Raw genomic sequence first — 12,981 nt, 5'->3', positions numbered from 1 at the left:
TTGCTGAGAGTGCAATCCACACCATCCTCCAGATCATTTATGAAGATATTGAACAAAACCGGCCCGAGGACCGACCCTTGGGGCACTCCACTTGATACCGGCTGCCAACTAGACATGGAGCCATTGATCACTACCCGTTGAACCGCCCTGGGCTCCGTTCGTGGAAGTATTAATCTACTCGCTGCTTTTCAGCCGCCAAAATAAACACCGCTATTGACCCAGAGACGTTATTTTTAGCACCGATGTTTTTTGCTAGGAGTCTTTCTAAACACTAATAAATGCCCAGGAAAAAGTCAATAAAATACAACCTGAAAACGAAGGGCCCTAAGCATAACATTGCAGCTCAGTTCTGTGCAGGGAAAACCCCTTCTTCTTAATGTCATGAAGCCACCAGTATGGCCCACAGCAATGCCAACTACAGCTTGGCAAGCCCAGGGATCCCGGCAGGGGCATCTTTGCACCCGAGAAAGAATCCGCCACCATCCCGCCACAGCCCGGGAGGCAGGGATAAGGGATCCCCGGGACTCTGTGGGGAAGTTTAGAGGCTGGCTCCCACTCACTGCTCTCACAGTACACACTGCCTGGACACCTCTGCACACACAGCACCAGGGAGGGCAGGGGGAGCCCATGAGAAAGGGACTGTGAGGCTGTCTTGCAAAGGGGGAAGGAGCGGCATGGCTCTCAGCTCAGCATGGCTGGGGGAGGGATGACTCCCAACATCCTGGCAGCCACAGGCACAAACTTTATTTCTCCCAGTGGATGCTCCACCTCACCTGCAATGGGGCCAACCCTGGCAAGTGATGGGTGACCAGCCGCAGGGCACGGAACCGCTATGGCTGGTGGCTGCTGAGCACCCACTATTTTTTTTCAGCCCCGGAGCACCCATGGAGCCAATGCTGATGCTGGCAGCTGGGAGCTGCCTCCCACCAGTCAGCATTGCTCCCTGCTTCAGAAAAGCTCTCCAGAGCATCGAGGAGGAGCCATAGACAGAGCTTCCACCGCAGGAGGCTACGGGGAGGTTTTGGGGCTGGCTCCCACTCGCTGCCCTGACAGTGAACAATGCCCAGGCACCGTGCACACACAGCCCAGGGAGTGCAGGGGGGCCAGAGAGTGGAGTGGGGATGAAGTTGCTGCCCTGTAGGGATGGGGAACAGCCGGGTGTTAGGGATCATCCTCCCTGGGCCGTGCTGAACTGGGAGCTCTGCCCTCCCTGGGGCTGTTTGTGCAGGGGTACCTGGGCAGCATGCACCAAAATCTGGCTGTGCTCTTGGGACCAGGAAGCAGCTCTCTTTGCAGAAAGCTTCTTCTGATCAGTCTCCATTGAAAACCCTGCAGGCTCTCTGACAGTGTGCTGGCAGACCGCTGTTCAGCAGACAATGGGTTAACGCTGATCTGAGCTGCTGCGGTTTGCAAAGGGCGATGTGGCTTCAGTTTGTAACAGAGTGCAACAGACTGCACCACCCATTGTCCGCACAGACAGGACTAAGGAAGTTGCCCCAAGGAACTGTGGGATACATCTGGAGGGACCCGAGTCAAGTAAGGGCCACATGCACAGAGGAAAGAAACAGGGCTCGGACCCTAGGTCCCAGCTTAACACGGGCTCGGATGCTCCAGTCCTGCAGGGTCCTGGACCCTAGTTTTGAGACCTAGATTACTACAATTGATTTGTGGATACAAGGGCAGTTAGGCTTGAGCCTAGGCTTATGTTCCTGTGTAGATATACCCTTAGTAATGAATCTCTCAATAGCTTACTATAGGATTGGATGCCAGTGTCTTTGGTGTGAGATCTAGGATGCAAATCGCCCTTGGAGAGTGACTTGTCTCATGGAAGGTGTCCACACTCCTAAGTCCCCCCCAGACAGCTTGACAGTCCTGGTCTAAGGAAAGGGATGTGCAAGTGTAACCCACCTTACCTAGTATGACTCTGTCCCCCTCTAGTGGCTGGACCACATGGAAGAGTTGTGCTAAAATCACTCGAGTTTGCAAAACTGACAGTTCCCCACCCCGACCTGAAACCATGATGAAAACCAAAAACTTGCACATTTTCCCTTATTCACAATGGCTGCCATCTCCTATTACTCCCAATGAGGCTCAAGCCAGCAATATGGCTGCCATTTCCTTATAGTCCATCTGCTCGTGGAAGTCAGGCTGCCCTTCAGAAAGTTGGCTGCCACCTCCCGCTGTTTACAATGAGATTGAAGCCCTGCCCACGAGCAAAATGTTTTTGCCCTCTGTTTTGGGGGCTATACAGGGCACAGGGACTGCGAGGTGCTTCAAGGACAGTGCTAAAAGTAGATGGAGCAAGTGAGGGGGAGCAGAGTATTGGGGGGAAGAAGGAGACAGATTTAGTGGTGCAGGAAAATGGGCTGCAGGGCGATGTGTGGGACGGAAGGGAGAAGATTGAAGGGGGCTCTGGAGGAAGAGGAGGAGTATGTGCGGGATGGAGCACTGTCTAGTCTCTGGCAGAGACGTGGTGGTTGGGGGAAATCAGGGAAATGCTGCTTCTTGGAAAAGGCTAAAACAATCGCATAGTATATGTACTGTGACTTTATCACTTATACCAGGGGTGGGGAACCATTTTTGTATCAGGGGCCATTGACCCACTGAAAAAATTAATGGTGGGCCACACACATTGAACTCACTTGCCTGTGGGGGCTCGGGGCTTCCCACCTGTGGTGGGATGAGCCAGTGCTCGTAGCTCAAGCCCCGGAGGGGCGCTGAGATTCAGGGCTCCCCCACACACACACACGGTGGGACAAGCTGGCGCTATCAGCTCCAGCCCCTCGGGGGTGGGGGTGCTGAGGCTCAGGGCTTCCCACCTGTGGTGGGATGAGCCAGCACTTGCAGCTCCAGTCCTGCGGGCAGGAACCCCTGAGCCTCCCCGGCGCCCCCCACGGGGCTGGAGATGTGAACGCTGTCTTGCCCCGCTGCGGGGGGAAGCCCTGAACCTTGGTGTGCCCCCCGGTGGGTGAGTTGAACGTGTGCGGCCTGAGGGCCAAATGAAAATGAGCAAGGGGCCGGATCCGGTCCATGAGCCATAAGTTCCGCACCCCTGACTGATATCTTTATATGAATAAGTTTCAAGTTCTTTAATATATATATCTGTAACTCATCAACCCTAACAAGAGTGTAAGTTGTATGTGCAAGTGTGAGGTCAGTGGTCCTTGAACTATTTACGATCCAGCCTTTCTTTTATCCAAGGAAATAAATTTGGAGGGGAGAAAGTCAAGACGGTGACTGGAAAGGGATAGCAGTTCCTCTACGTGATGGATGAGGAGAAATTAAATGCAGTCTCCATCTGTGCAACCAGGGAGAGGCATGAATTTCTGTGTACATTAACGATTGATTTTTCAACCTGATATCATCTCACACGCATCAGCAAAGGAGTAGAGGGGAGTTTATGAGTCAAAAGGGAGACGAAAAAAACACACCACAATTAGATTTTTTTTTGAAGTCTCATGATTTTCAGGGGGCTTAACTCATGATTTTGGAAGTCTTAATGTTTGCAGTCCTGGGTTGTTGGGTTTTTTGGGTATAAAATAATTGTGTCTGTAACATCAAAATATGCCGCATCTGGGATTTGCTCAAAACCACTGGGCTCTGTCCTCGGCTGCACCAACTTCACACTCTGCGCTGATGAGGAGACTGAAGAAACTGGTTATAAGCCACCTCTGCACTCAACCTGATCCTGGGCCAGGTGGGGGACAAAACGGCCTCTGGTCTAACACAGAGGAACCTCAGGGCTGCCCCAAATTACCCCAGATGCTGTGCTGGCCTAGAAGAGGTGGAGCACTGTGCACTCTGCCCTGGACATACAGCTCCACGCTCCTCCACACCCCCTACGTAGAGGCAGGGCGATGTAGGGAGTGGGTGATACAGAGTTCTCTGTACCTGCTCTCTGTCACCAGAGGTTAATCCTGAGTCAGGGGGATCCTTAGCTGCCCCTTTAGGGCAGCTGCCCAGCTGCTGTCTCTGCTCAACAGGGGCTGAAGCCTGAGTCCACTACGTGCCCTGTAGGATGTTGTGATTCTCCCTGGTACCCGGAGTTGAACTCACAACATCAGTGTTACCAGGCACAGACGAAAGGGAGCCGGCTGCTACTTACTGTAGATTCTGTAGTTTGCAGTTCGGGTGTTTTAGCCCCTCACACAGCAGCCGCACTCCGGCCTCTCCCAGTTCGTTATACCCCAGGTGCAGCTCTGTCAGGCTCCGGCTGGTTCTGAGAACAGCAGCGAGATCCCCGCAGCCAGCGGCTGTGACACGGCACGATTCCAAGCTGCAGGAGAGAGAAAGGCAGAGAGGGGGGATCAATGCGTGAATGGGGCTCGTGACGGCTGTTCTGACAGGTGGCCCCACCCACCAGCCCCTCTGTCTGACCAATCAGCATCCAGAATGAGTAAGACGTCCTGTTACAGACTCTGTCCCGAGTCCCACCCCTTGTCCAGTGAGAAACCAGCAGTGGGTGGGACTTCCTGTCTAAATTCCACCCCTTGCCCTTTACCAATGAAAAATTAGAATGGCGTAGACATTTCAAATCTCTGCCACTGACCAATGAGGAAGAAGGTTTGGGGTAAGACTCCTTCCTAAGCCCCGCCCCCTCACTCTTTCCACTGACCAACCAGAATTTAAAAAGTTGCCCTTTAAGTCCTGCCCACTCAGGTCTTGACTAATCAGGCTGGACTTGGCACTGATCAGCACCGGGATGGTGCGACCCAATCAGAGCAGGCCCATTGCTACAGGGAGGCTGTCGGGGGAGCCCCCTCCCCAGGCAGCTGGGCCAGGCTCAGAGCAGGAGCTGGGAAATCCTGACCCTCCGCGCCCCCGGCACTAGCTCTGCTGCTCCCCTGCAGGACACAGACGTCTCCTGTCTCTGCCCCCAGCTCTGAGCCTCAGACCTGGGGATGGGAGGCAGCTGCGAGGCCCAGCACTGGCAGCATCACACCCACGCCCAATGGGAAGGTGTGACAGGACCCCCAGGGTGCAACCTGTGACTGTCGGACCGCTGTGCCCCCTTTACTCTCTATTCTGGGGTGTCTGTCACAATGTCTTACTGGTGGCAAGCAGCAAACCCCTGCAGGTGCTGTTACCACTCAGTACAACTGCGTGTGGAGCCCCACACCCAGCTAGATTGCGTGAATGCTCCCAGAGCCACTCATGAACCACAGAGAAAGGCATCAACCAAATCCCCCCAGCTCCAAGAGTTGTAGTTTAGGAATATACTGTCTTCAACTGCTCAAGAACCTTTCTTGAGAAATGCCAGTTTATTAATTGGAAATTAAATGGAAAGTGGATAATACACCAGCCTTTGTAACCTGAGCAGATTTCCCAAGCACTTCAGTCAAACTCACTGGTAAGGATAAACATTAAACTAAGTTGATTGATTACAAAAGGTCGATTTTAAGTGATTAGAAGTGATAGGCAAAAAGTCAGTTAGTTACCAAGGAAAACAAAACAAGTGCACAGTCTGAATCTTAAACCTGTAAGACACTAGGTATTATGTAGAGCAAGCAGTTTTCTCACCCCACTGGATGTTACAGTTCATAATACACAGGTTTCACCCTGGAAACCTGGGCCTGTCTCCTCTGTTAGAGTCTATAGAGCGTCTTTAAATTAATTAATTTAAATTAATTAAAACTTTATTTGAAACATATTTTGCTTCTCTATATTACAGTATCAGAAGCCTCCCCTTCCAAATGACACTCTATAAATGGATGAAACTGATCCCGTGTGGACAGAAGAGTGAACAGGATTGTTAGCCTTTACTATTCTACATCAGCTGCATAGCTCAAAGGAATAGTCAGTCATCTTTTGATCCTGACCCCAAGTCAGTTTGACCTCCCACTTGGGGAGACATTTGGAAAAGGCAGGATAGCAGATTGCTAAACTGTGTGTCTGGGGAGAGTGTTATTTTGGGGAAATAGTTCCGTGAATGCTTGCTGGCAAGGAGGAGCATTTTAGGGGTGCAGAAGTGCAGAATAGCGGGGAGAGGGATTTGGGGCTGAATTGAGGGAGGGGGATAAATGGGGATGGGTGGCAGATGAGGTGAAGGGGCTGAAGGTCTAAGGAGGGCGAAGGACACAAAGGGGTGAGTGGCAGGGTGCTTGGGGGAGATAGGGGTGCCTGTCACCCCCACATTCTTCCCTTCGGTATGTGCCAGGATTTGGGGTGTCTGAGACCCATCCCTACCAGCTCATGTGAGCCAGGTTTTGGAGGAGTTGCATTTCTAAGGGTGTCTGAGTCCTGCTCCCTCCATGTGTGCCAGGATCAGGGGAAGCCCTGCCCCTCTGGGTGGGCATTTAGAAGAGGCGTGCTGGGAGCAAGCACCAAGAACACACTGTTGAGACTGGGGTGAGAAGCTGGGCACGGGTACCATGTGACAAAACTGTCAAGGTTTTGGGCCATAGAGCACGGATGAGATTTCTCTCACTGGCCCTGTTAGCAGCACATTGCAAACATCTCAAATCATGACCATTATCCCCTTTCCGGTATAACAAAATATACAGAAGGTAGAGGAGCACTGAGAGCTCACAAAGCAACCATGTGGCCTTATGGAAAAACCACTGGCCTGGGACTATTCCTAGCTCTGCCACTGGCACTGAGTGAGCTTGGGTTAGCCATTTCATCTCTCTGTGCCTCGATTTCCCATCTGTGAAATGGGGATACATGATGTGAAGGTCTTAGAGAGCAACAGATGAAAAGCACGATATAAAAGCTAGGTCTTTTGATTATTACCTAGTCACAGTAGCTTAGCAGCTGCAAACCTAGGTGACAACCACCGACAAACATTTCTCTGTTTAAAAAACGAGCAAATTAAGTGGCAAGTAACTTAGATAACACGGAGTCAAGGCTGCCTGGTGACAGCTTGTGCCCTTCCAGAATGCTGAGTTCAGCGAAACTCAAACTTCTCAAACCAGTAATCACAGAGTTAAGGTAAATACACAAACAACTTTAACTCTGCCCTCTTTGAGCGATGGCGCAATGTGCCACAAACTGGCATTCTGCCTTTTCATCGTGATGCAGAGGCTCTACCTGCACTTGCCTGACACTCAAACACTGAGCCTACTCTCCTGACAGAATACCACACTGGTAAAGTTTAACCTCTTCATACCCTTTTCCAATCCCTTTCCACTTGCACACAGGATACACACAAACCCTATGTCTTCCCCTTCCCATCATTCAATGTACAGACTGAACTCATATTCCCCACCTCACGACTGACAATACCCATGGCAAGAAGATCCTAGTGCCCTGCTACCTACACGACCTACTCAGTTCTGTACTGAAATGATGCCAGACGGGAACCTCAAGGTACACATACGTCTCTTTCCTTTGATAACACACAAGCAGACGCAGACTCAAATCACCTCATATCACAATCCCAGCTATCCCAAGCTTTATCCCGATTTATTCATCCATCATTCAATAGAGTTGCGCTTAACACCACGAACGTTTTGCCAGCTCGGGGTGGGGGGAAGTTAAGGATGCGTGAACATTTACCTTAACTCTGAAATTTGATTTTTGCTGAACTCCACATACAGGAAGGACACGGGCTATAAATGGGCAACAATTAACTCTGTGTTAATGAAGTTTTCTACCATTTAATTTAGACTGTAGGATCTTCCAGGCAGAGACTGTCTATGTGTATTGTTGCTCCTGACACCAGTGTCCAGTTCTGACTTTGGTTTTACCCCTCTCCTGAGAGGCAGTAAGTGTACAAGGCCTTGCAGATCAGAGGAGAAATCAGTGACAAGGAGTCTGGGTACACTCGAAGTGCACCTGTAACTCTTCTGTAGCTCACTCAGCTCCCTCTCTCCCAAAGCTGTGTTTACATAAAACCTTCCATAACTGAAACACTGCATGTCTCCCCAAGACTGAAAGGTTGCTTACATCTGAAACAAAAAGAATTGGGACACCTGTAACAGTGCCACCTGGGGGCACCTGCCATAACAACATATCCCATGCCTCAGACCCTGATCTCAGCCAAGGCATTTTACCACTATTGCAATTCACTAATAAATAATACTACAACTCCTGTAAATAAAATGTGGAATTGATTCTGCCACCACCTGAGTTGTTTGTCGTTGACGGGATGAACAGAGGAGCTCATTGGAGCAACTTTTCATTGAGATATTGGAACCCAAACAGAAGACCCTCTGTGACGGGTTTGGTCACAGAGACCCCCTTGGAACTGTCACCTGACATGCTGAATTTACCTATGAGCCCTTTTTCTCTGCCAGTTTGGGCCTCCAGAACCCTGCCTTGTTGAGCCAGACACGCTAGCCTGCTGCAACACAGACTCAGGGTCTGAACCACGACCCCAAAGCTGCAGACTTAACTGAAAACAGCTAAGCAAGTATTCCTGTCTCCAGCACCCAGACACCTAGCTCCCAGGGGAATCTAAACCCCAAATAAATCCTTTTTATTCTGTATAAAGCTTATACAGGGTAAACTCATAAATTGTCTGCCCTCTATAACACTGATACAGAGATACGCACATCTGTTTGCTCCCCCAGGTATTAATCACTTACTCTGGGTTAATTAATAAACAAAAGTGAGTTTATTAAGTATAAAAAGTAGGATTTAAGTGGTTCCAAGTAATAACAGAACAAAGTAAGCTACCAAGCAAAATAAAACAAAACACGCAAGTCTATGCCTAATACATTAAGAAACTGAATACAGGTAAATCTCACCCTTAGAGATGTTCCAATAAGCTAGACTCCTTCCTAGTGTGGGCCAAATCCTTTCCCCTGGTACGGTCCTTGTCACTTCCAGCTCAGGTGGTAATTAGGGGATTTCTCATGACTGGCCGCCCCCTTTGTTCTGTTTCACCCCCTTTTATAGCTTTGGCACAAGGTGGGAATCTTTTGTCTCTCTGGGTCCCCACCCCTCCTTCTCAATGGAACCTGATACATCCATTCTACCCTGTGCCCAGGGTTCCTGCATGGACAGGTCTCCCATGATGCAGCCTCCATCCACCCATGATGCATCACACCTGTTGGTCAGAGGAGAGTCCACATTGCACTAGGGGAGATGTAGACCTCCAGGGAGTCTAGCTCATAGAAGTATGATGACCCAAGATACAGCTCCCATAAGGCAATGTGCTAATAGGGACAAACAGTTGAATGAAATGTTTTGGGTCAGTTCAACCAAAAATATTCTCACACAAAGTTTCTATTTTGTGGAAGCTGCATTTTCCTTCAGGAAATCATTCCAGTGGTAAATTCTTGACCAGCTCTAGACAATAGTCTGCACATGTCATTAGCTGCCAGAGCAAATTCTTCTTCTTTAAGTATTGGAGCATAAAATGTACATGATCAAGTAACAAATTCAGTTACTGCTACAGACCTGTAGGTCTCGCTCCTCAGGAGGGAACAGGATGCTGCAGATGCACTGAGCAGTGGGATCTGCTGCAGCGTTGTGACTCCAGCAGCCAAGGAGAGGGGTGGAAAATGGATGGAGTGGTACATACTCTGAGATGGGAAATCACTGACAGTGGGTGGGTGGGTGGTCTTTGATAGCAGTTGATAGTTCCTGTCTGCTGCAGGCTGTGTAATGAAAAGTGGCACCTCCTGATCATCAAGAGGGAAGAGAAGGAAGAGGCTAAACAAGACGGATGGAGGGAATAAAAGGATAAAACAAACAGCGCCGAGATGAGTCCTATCTACCTACAAACTGTTAGGGAGAGCTCTGAGACCTTGATAGAGGCCTGGTGGCAGAAGCACCTCAGCCCTCTAGGCACCATATTTGATGTTCTGGGGACAAAAAAGGGGAACTTGCATTGGACGTTCGTGGCATTAACCCCAAAACTCCAGTGAGAGACAGCGGCTGGTGCAACAGGAGGCTGATTTTGCGGCTCACTCTGCTCATGCTTTTCCAGAGGGCTCAGCATCCAACGTGCAGATCCTTTGAAAATCTGGTGGGAAGTGTCACAATGGGAGCTGCTGGGTGTTGAGCAACTTTACAAATCTGGCCTCAAGTCCTCAGAGTTGCCCAGAACCTCAGAGGCCTGGGATGGGGCTTCTACCTTGAAAGCAGACGAAAAAGAGCAGAAATGTATTGAAAGAGAAAAAGGAAGAGCCACAGCTTTCCCCAAAGGATTTAGTTTTTTATAATGAGTCCAACATTGGCACCTACCCTGTTTGTAACTGTAAACACACAGCTCCATCCCCAACAGGCTGCACTTCAAAGGGTTTTTCTTCAAACTGGTGGAGGCTCTCAGCTGGGAGCACATTCAGCCCCATGTCTGGGAACATCAAAGGCAGAAGCCGCCATGGCTGGGGCTGAAGCTTAAGCCCAAGCTGAGCATTTTTGCTCAGTTGGGGAGGTTTAAATCTTCGGAGTCCTGGGGTCTCTTTGTTTTTATTAATTATATATAGGAAAATTCGAGGTGGCAAAAATTATTAGAATGATCCAGAGTTCAGGATTGGGCACACTGCCGCGTGGCAGGGGGCTGCTGTGTACGTGCCGGGTTCCAATAGAGCGGTGAAATCGCATCTGCACAGTGTGGCTCTGCGTGCCGGAAGATGGTGCTCTTGAAGGAATTGTGAGTTGAGAGCTGGATAAAAAGGTCTGCCGTAGTTTGCCCACCCCATATTCTATAGCCTCCAATCTCAGTTTTAACCCCGGCCAGTCCCTAGATCTCACTGACAGTGCCACCGTTGGCCCAAGCCCATCTCTACACCTAGCTGCAGCCTACACCCCAACCACTAGGCCTGCTGTTCAGAGGCACCGTCTGATACCCTTGCTCTGACCCAGTACCGCCAGTCTTATATTCTACTGTCTGTCCCACCAGCCCAATTGTACAGATATTGATCTCAAAAGCCCAAAGAGTTAAAGGTGGCTATAAACTCTCTGCCCAACATTAAACAGCGATAGGAAGGTTTGGGGACAGATAGTATGAGTCTCTGTGATAACGGGTTCCAGAGGACTCGTTGGGAATAGAAGAGGACATGTGAGTCCATCGTTTCTGAGATCAGAGGCAGGAATAACTTAGATTTTTGTGTATAACAAAACATTCAGTGTAAATTAAAGAGTTTTTAGTCCTGATTTAACTGTAAATCTTCATGCATACTTAATCATGGAGATGCTACTACCCCTCTCTATATTTTCCTAATCAACCAAAGTTGATGCTGGGTTTTAGATTGCAGTGGTGTGTACATCTATTGGCAAACAATCATATATATTTGAGGTCATGTGGTATGGGTGCACATCTCCCATAACAGTCTGTGTTCTTAGTGCAGAATTCAAGATGAATGCTCTTCTTCTTCTAAGTGAATAGAATATTACCTTTGAAATGTATGAGAAACTTCAAAAATCCTGCATTTGACCAAGTGGGTTATAGACACGAAAGCTTATGCCCAAATAAATGTGTTAGTCTTTAAGGGGCCACAGGACTCCTCGTTGTTTTTGCTGATACAGACTAAGACGGCTACCACTCTGAACCCGTCAAAAGTCCTGGAAATTCTACCTGACATTTCGAAAATGTCTGATAGATGATTATCCTCTACCTCTGGTCAGCCCTGTCTGGATTTAGTTTTCCCCCCGCAAAGCTCTTTGTAGCCTTCATAGGTTTGTTTCAGTCTTGTGCGGTCGGTAATCAGAGCTTTCTGAATTTTTCTGACACACTATAGCAGATCACAATGTGTGTATCATGCTCAGAAAATTCATCAATAGTACTGGCTCAGATGAATAAACTCTGATTGAGAAGTAGCTCTACTTTAAAAACCTTAACCATATAAAACAGAGGCCATCTCTGTGAAAAGGGCACATTCGGAAACTAGGAAGCACAGGAGAATGGGCGAAGCTCTGTAAGAGTAAGGCAAGTCTTGTGGTTAAAGCCCTGGAGTAGCATGAAGGAGATCTGTGTTCTGTTCCTGGCTCTACCACAGACTCCCTGGGTAGTCAAGTCATTTCATGGGTCTCAATTTTCCATCTGAAAAATAGGAATCATCATTATTCTTTCCCCCCACTCTTTGTGTGTATGGTCAATTTAGACTGCAGGGTCTTTAGGGTAAGGCATGTCTGTGTATATTTTTGTTCTTGCTTCTGACACCAATGTCCCATTCTCACACTAGTGTTACCCTGAGCCAATCAGTAGCAAGTGTTTCGTGTCTGGCAGGTTGGAGGAGAAATCAGAGACATGAAGGCTGGGTAAATTCTAAGTGTAACTTGTTCTATTTACACATATATACCAGTTCTGGAATGACATGGTCACATGGCACACAAGGCAGGCCCCGCTTTCAGAGATCTCAGCCCAGCACTTCCCAAGGAGAAACTCTGCCTCAAGAATGGACGGTAATCAGAGCCAGAGAGCAAAGTCTCCCGCTGCTTGCACAGCTCCCTCTCTCCCAAAGCTACCTACCTTTACACAAAACCTTGCATAACTCAAAAAATTAACACAGCATGTCTCCCCAAGCCTAAAAAGTGGCTTCTGTTCTTTATAAAAAGAACTTGGACGACGAGTGGCACCTGCCATAACAGCATATGTGGTGCCTAACACAACACACCACAAGACCCTGAACTCAGTGGGGGAATTTTGGCACTACCGTAATACACTACTGAGAAATAATACTACAACCACCCTAAACTCTATGTGGAATTTATTCTGCCCACCACCTGGGGACCAGTGTCTCCAAAGGAAACAATAAGTTGTTGATGGCTGATTTGATGACAAGAGGAGCTCATTGGAGCAACTTTTGGTTGAGACACTGAATCCCAACTAGGAGAGCTGCTCAGGCATGACGGTGGCTGCCGAGCATTACTTGCAGTATCAAAGTGATGGGCCATGAACCATGACTGAAGAACAAGCAGCCAGAACTTCTGCTGACCAAATCAATACTGTATTTGGTGCTGAACAGCAAGAGGCACAGAGTCTCTTCACAGGTAAGTTGTGCTTAAAAATTGTTGAAGAGTTTCTGTAAAAGGGCCACATTTGGTAGCGTGATAGCCAGAATGTTTGGCTTCCCGTCAAAGAGTTGCTGA

General features: G+C 48.8%; 1 protein-coding gene across 1 annotated transcript in view; it reads right to left on the bottom strand.

Annotated features, from left to right (window-relative positions):
- The window catches only part of LOC311522776 (NACHT, LRR and PYD domains-containing protein 3-like), a 120,448-nt gene that overhangs the window by 42,548 nt on the left and 64,919 nt on the right, over positions 1–12,981 (bottom strand). The window contains exon 4 of the mRNA XM_084632243.1: positions 4,106–4,372. Within this exon, the coding sequence (XP_084488369.1) occupies positions 4,106–4,372 (267 nt within the window). The remainder of the gene's footprint in view (positions 1–4,105; positions 4,373–12,981) is intronic.

The sequence above is a fragment of the Lepidochelys olivacea genome (genome assembly GCF_965140295.1).
Source record: "Lepidochelys olivacea isolate rLepOli2 genome assembly, chromosome: 6".
In the NCBI taxonomy this organism is placed as follows: domain Eukaryota; kingdom Metazoa; phylum Chordata; order Testudines; family Cheloniidae; genus Lepidochelys; species Lepidochelys olivacea.
This window is presented reverse-complemented; position numbering and strand designations above follow the sequence as displayed.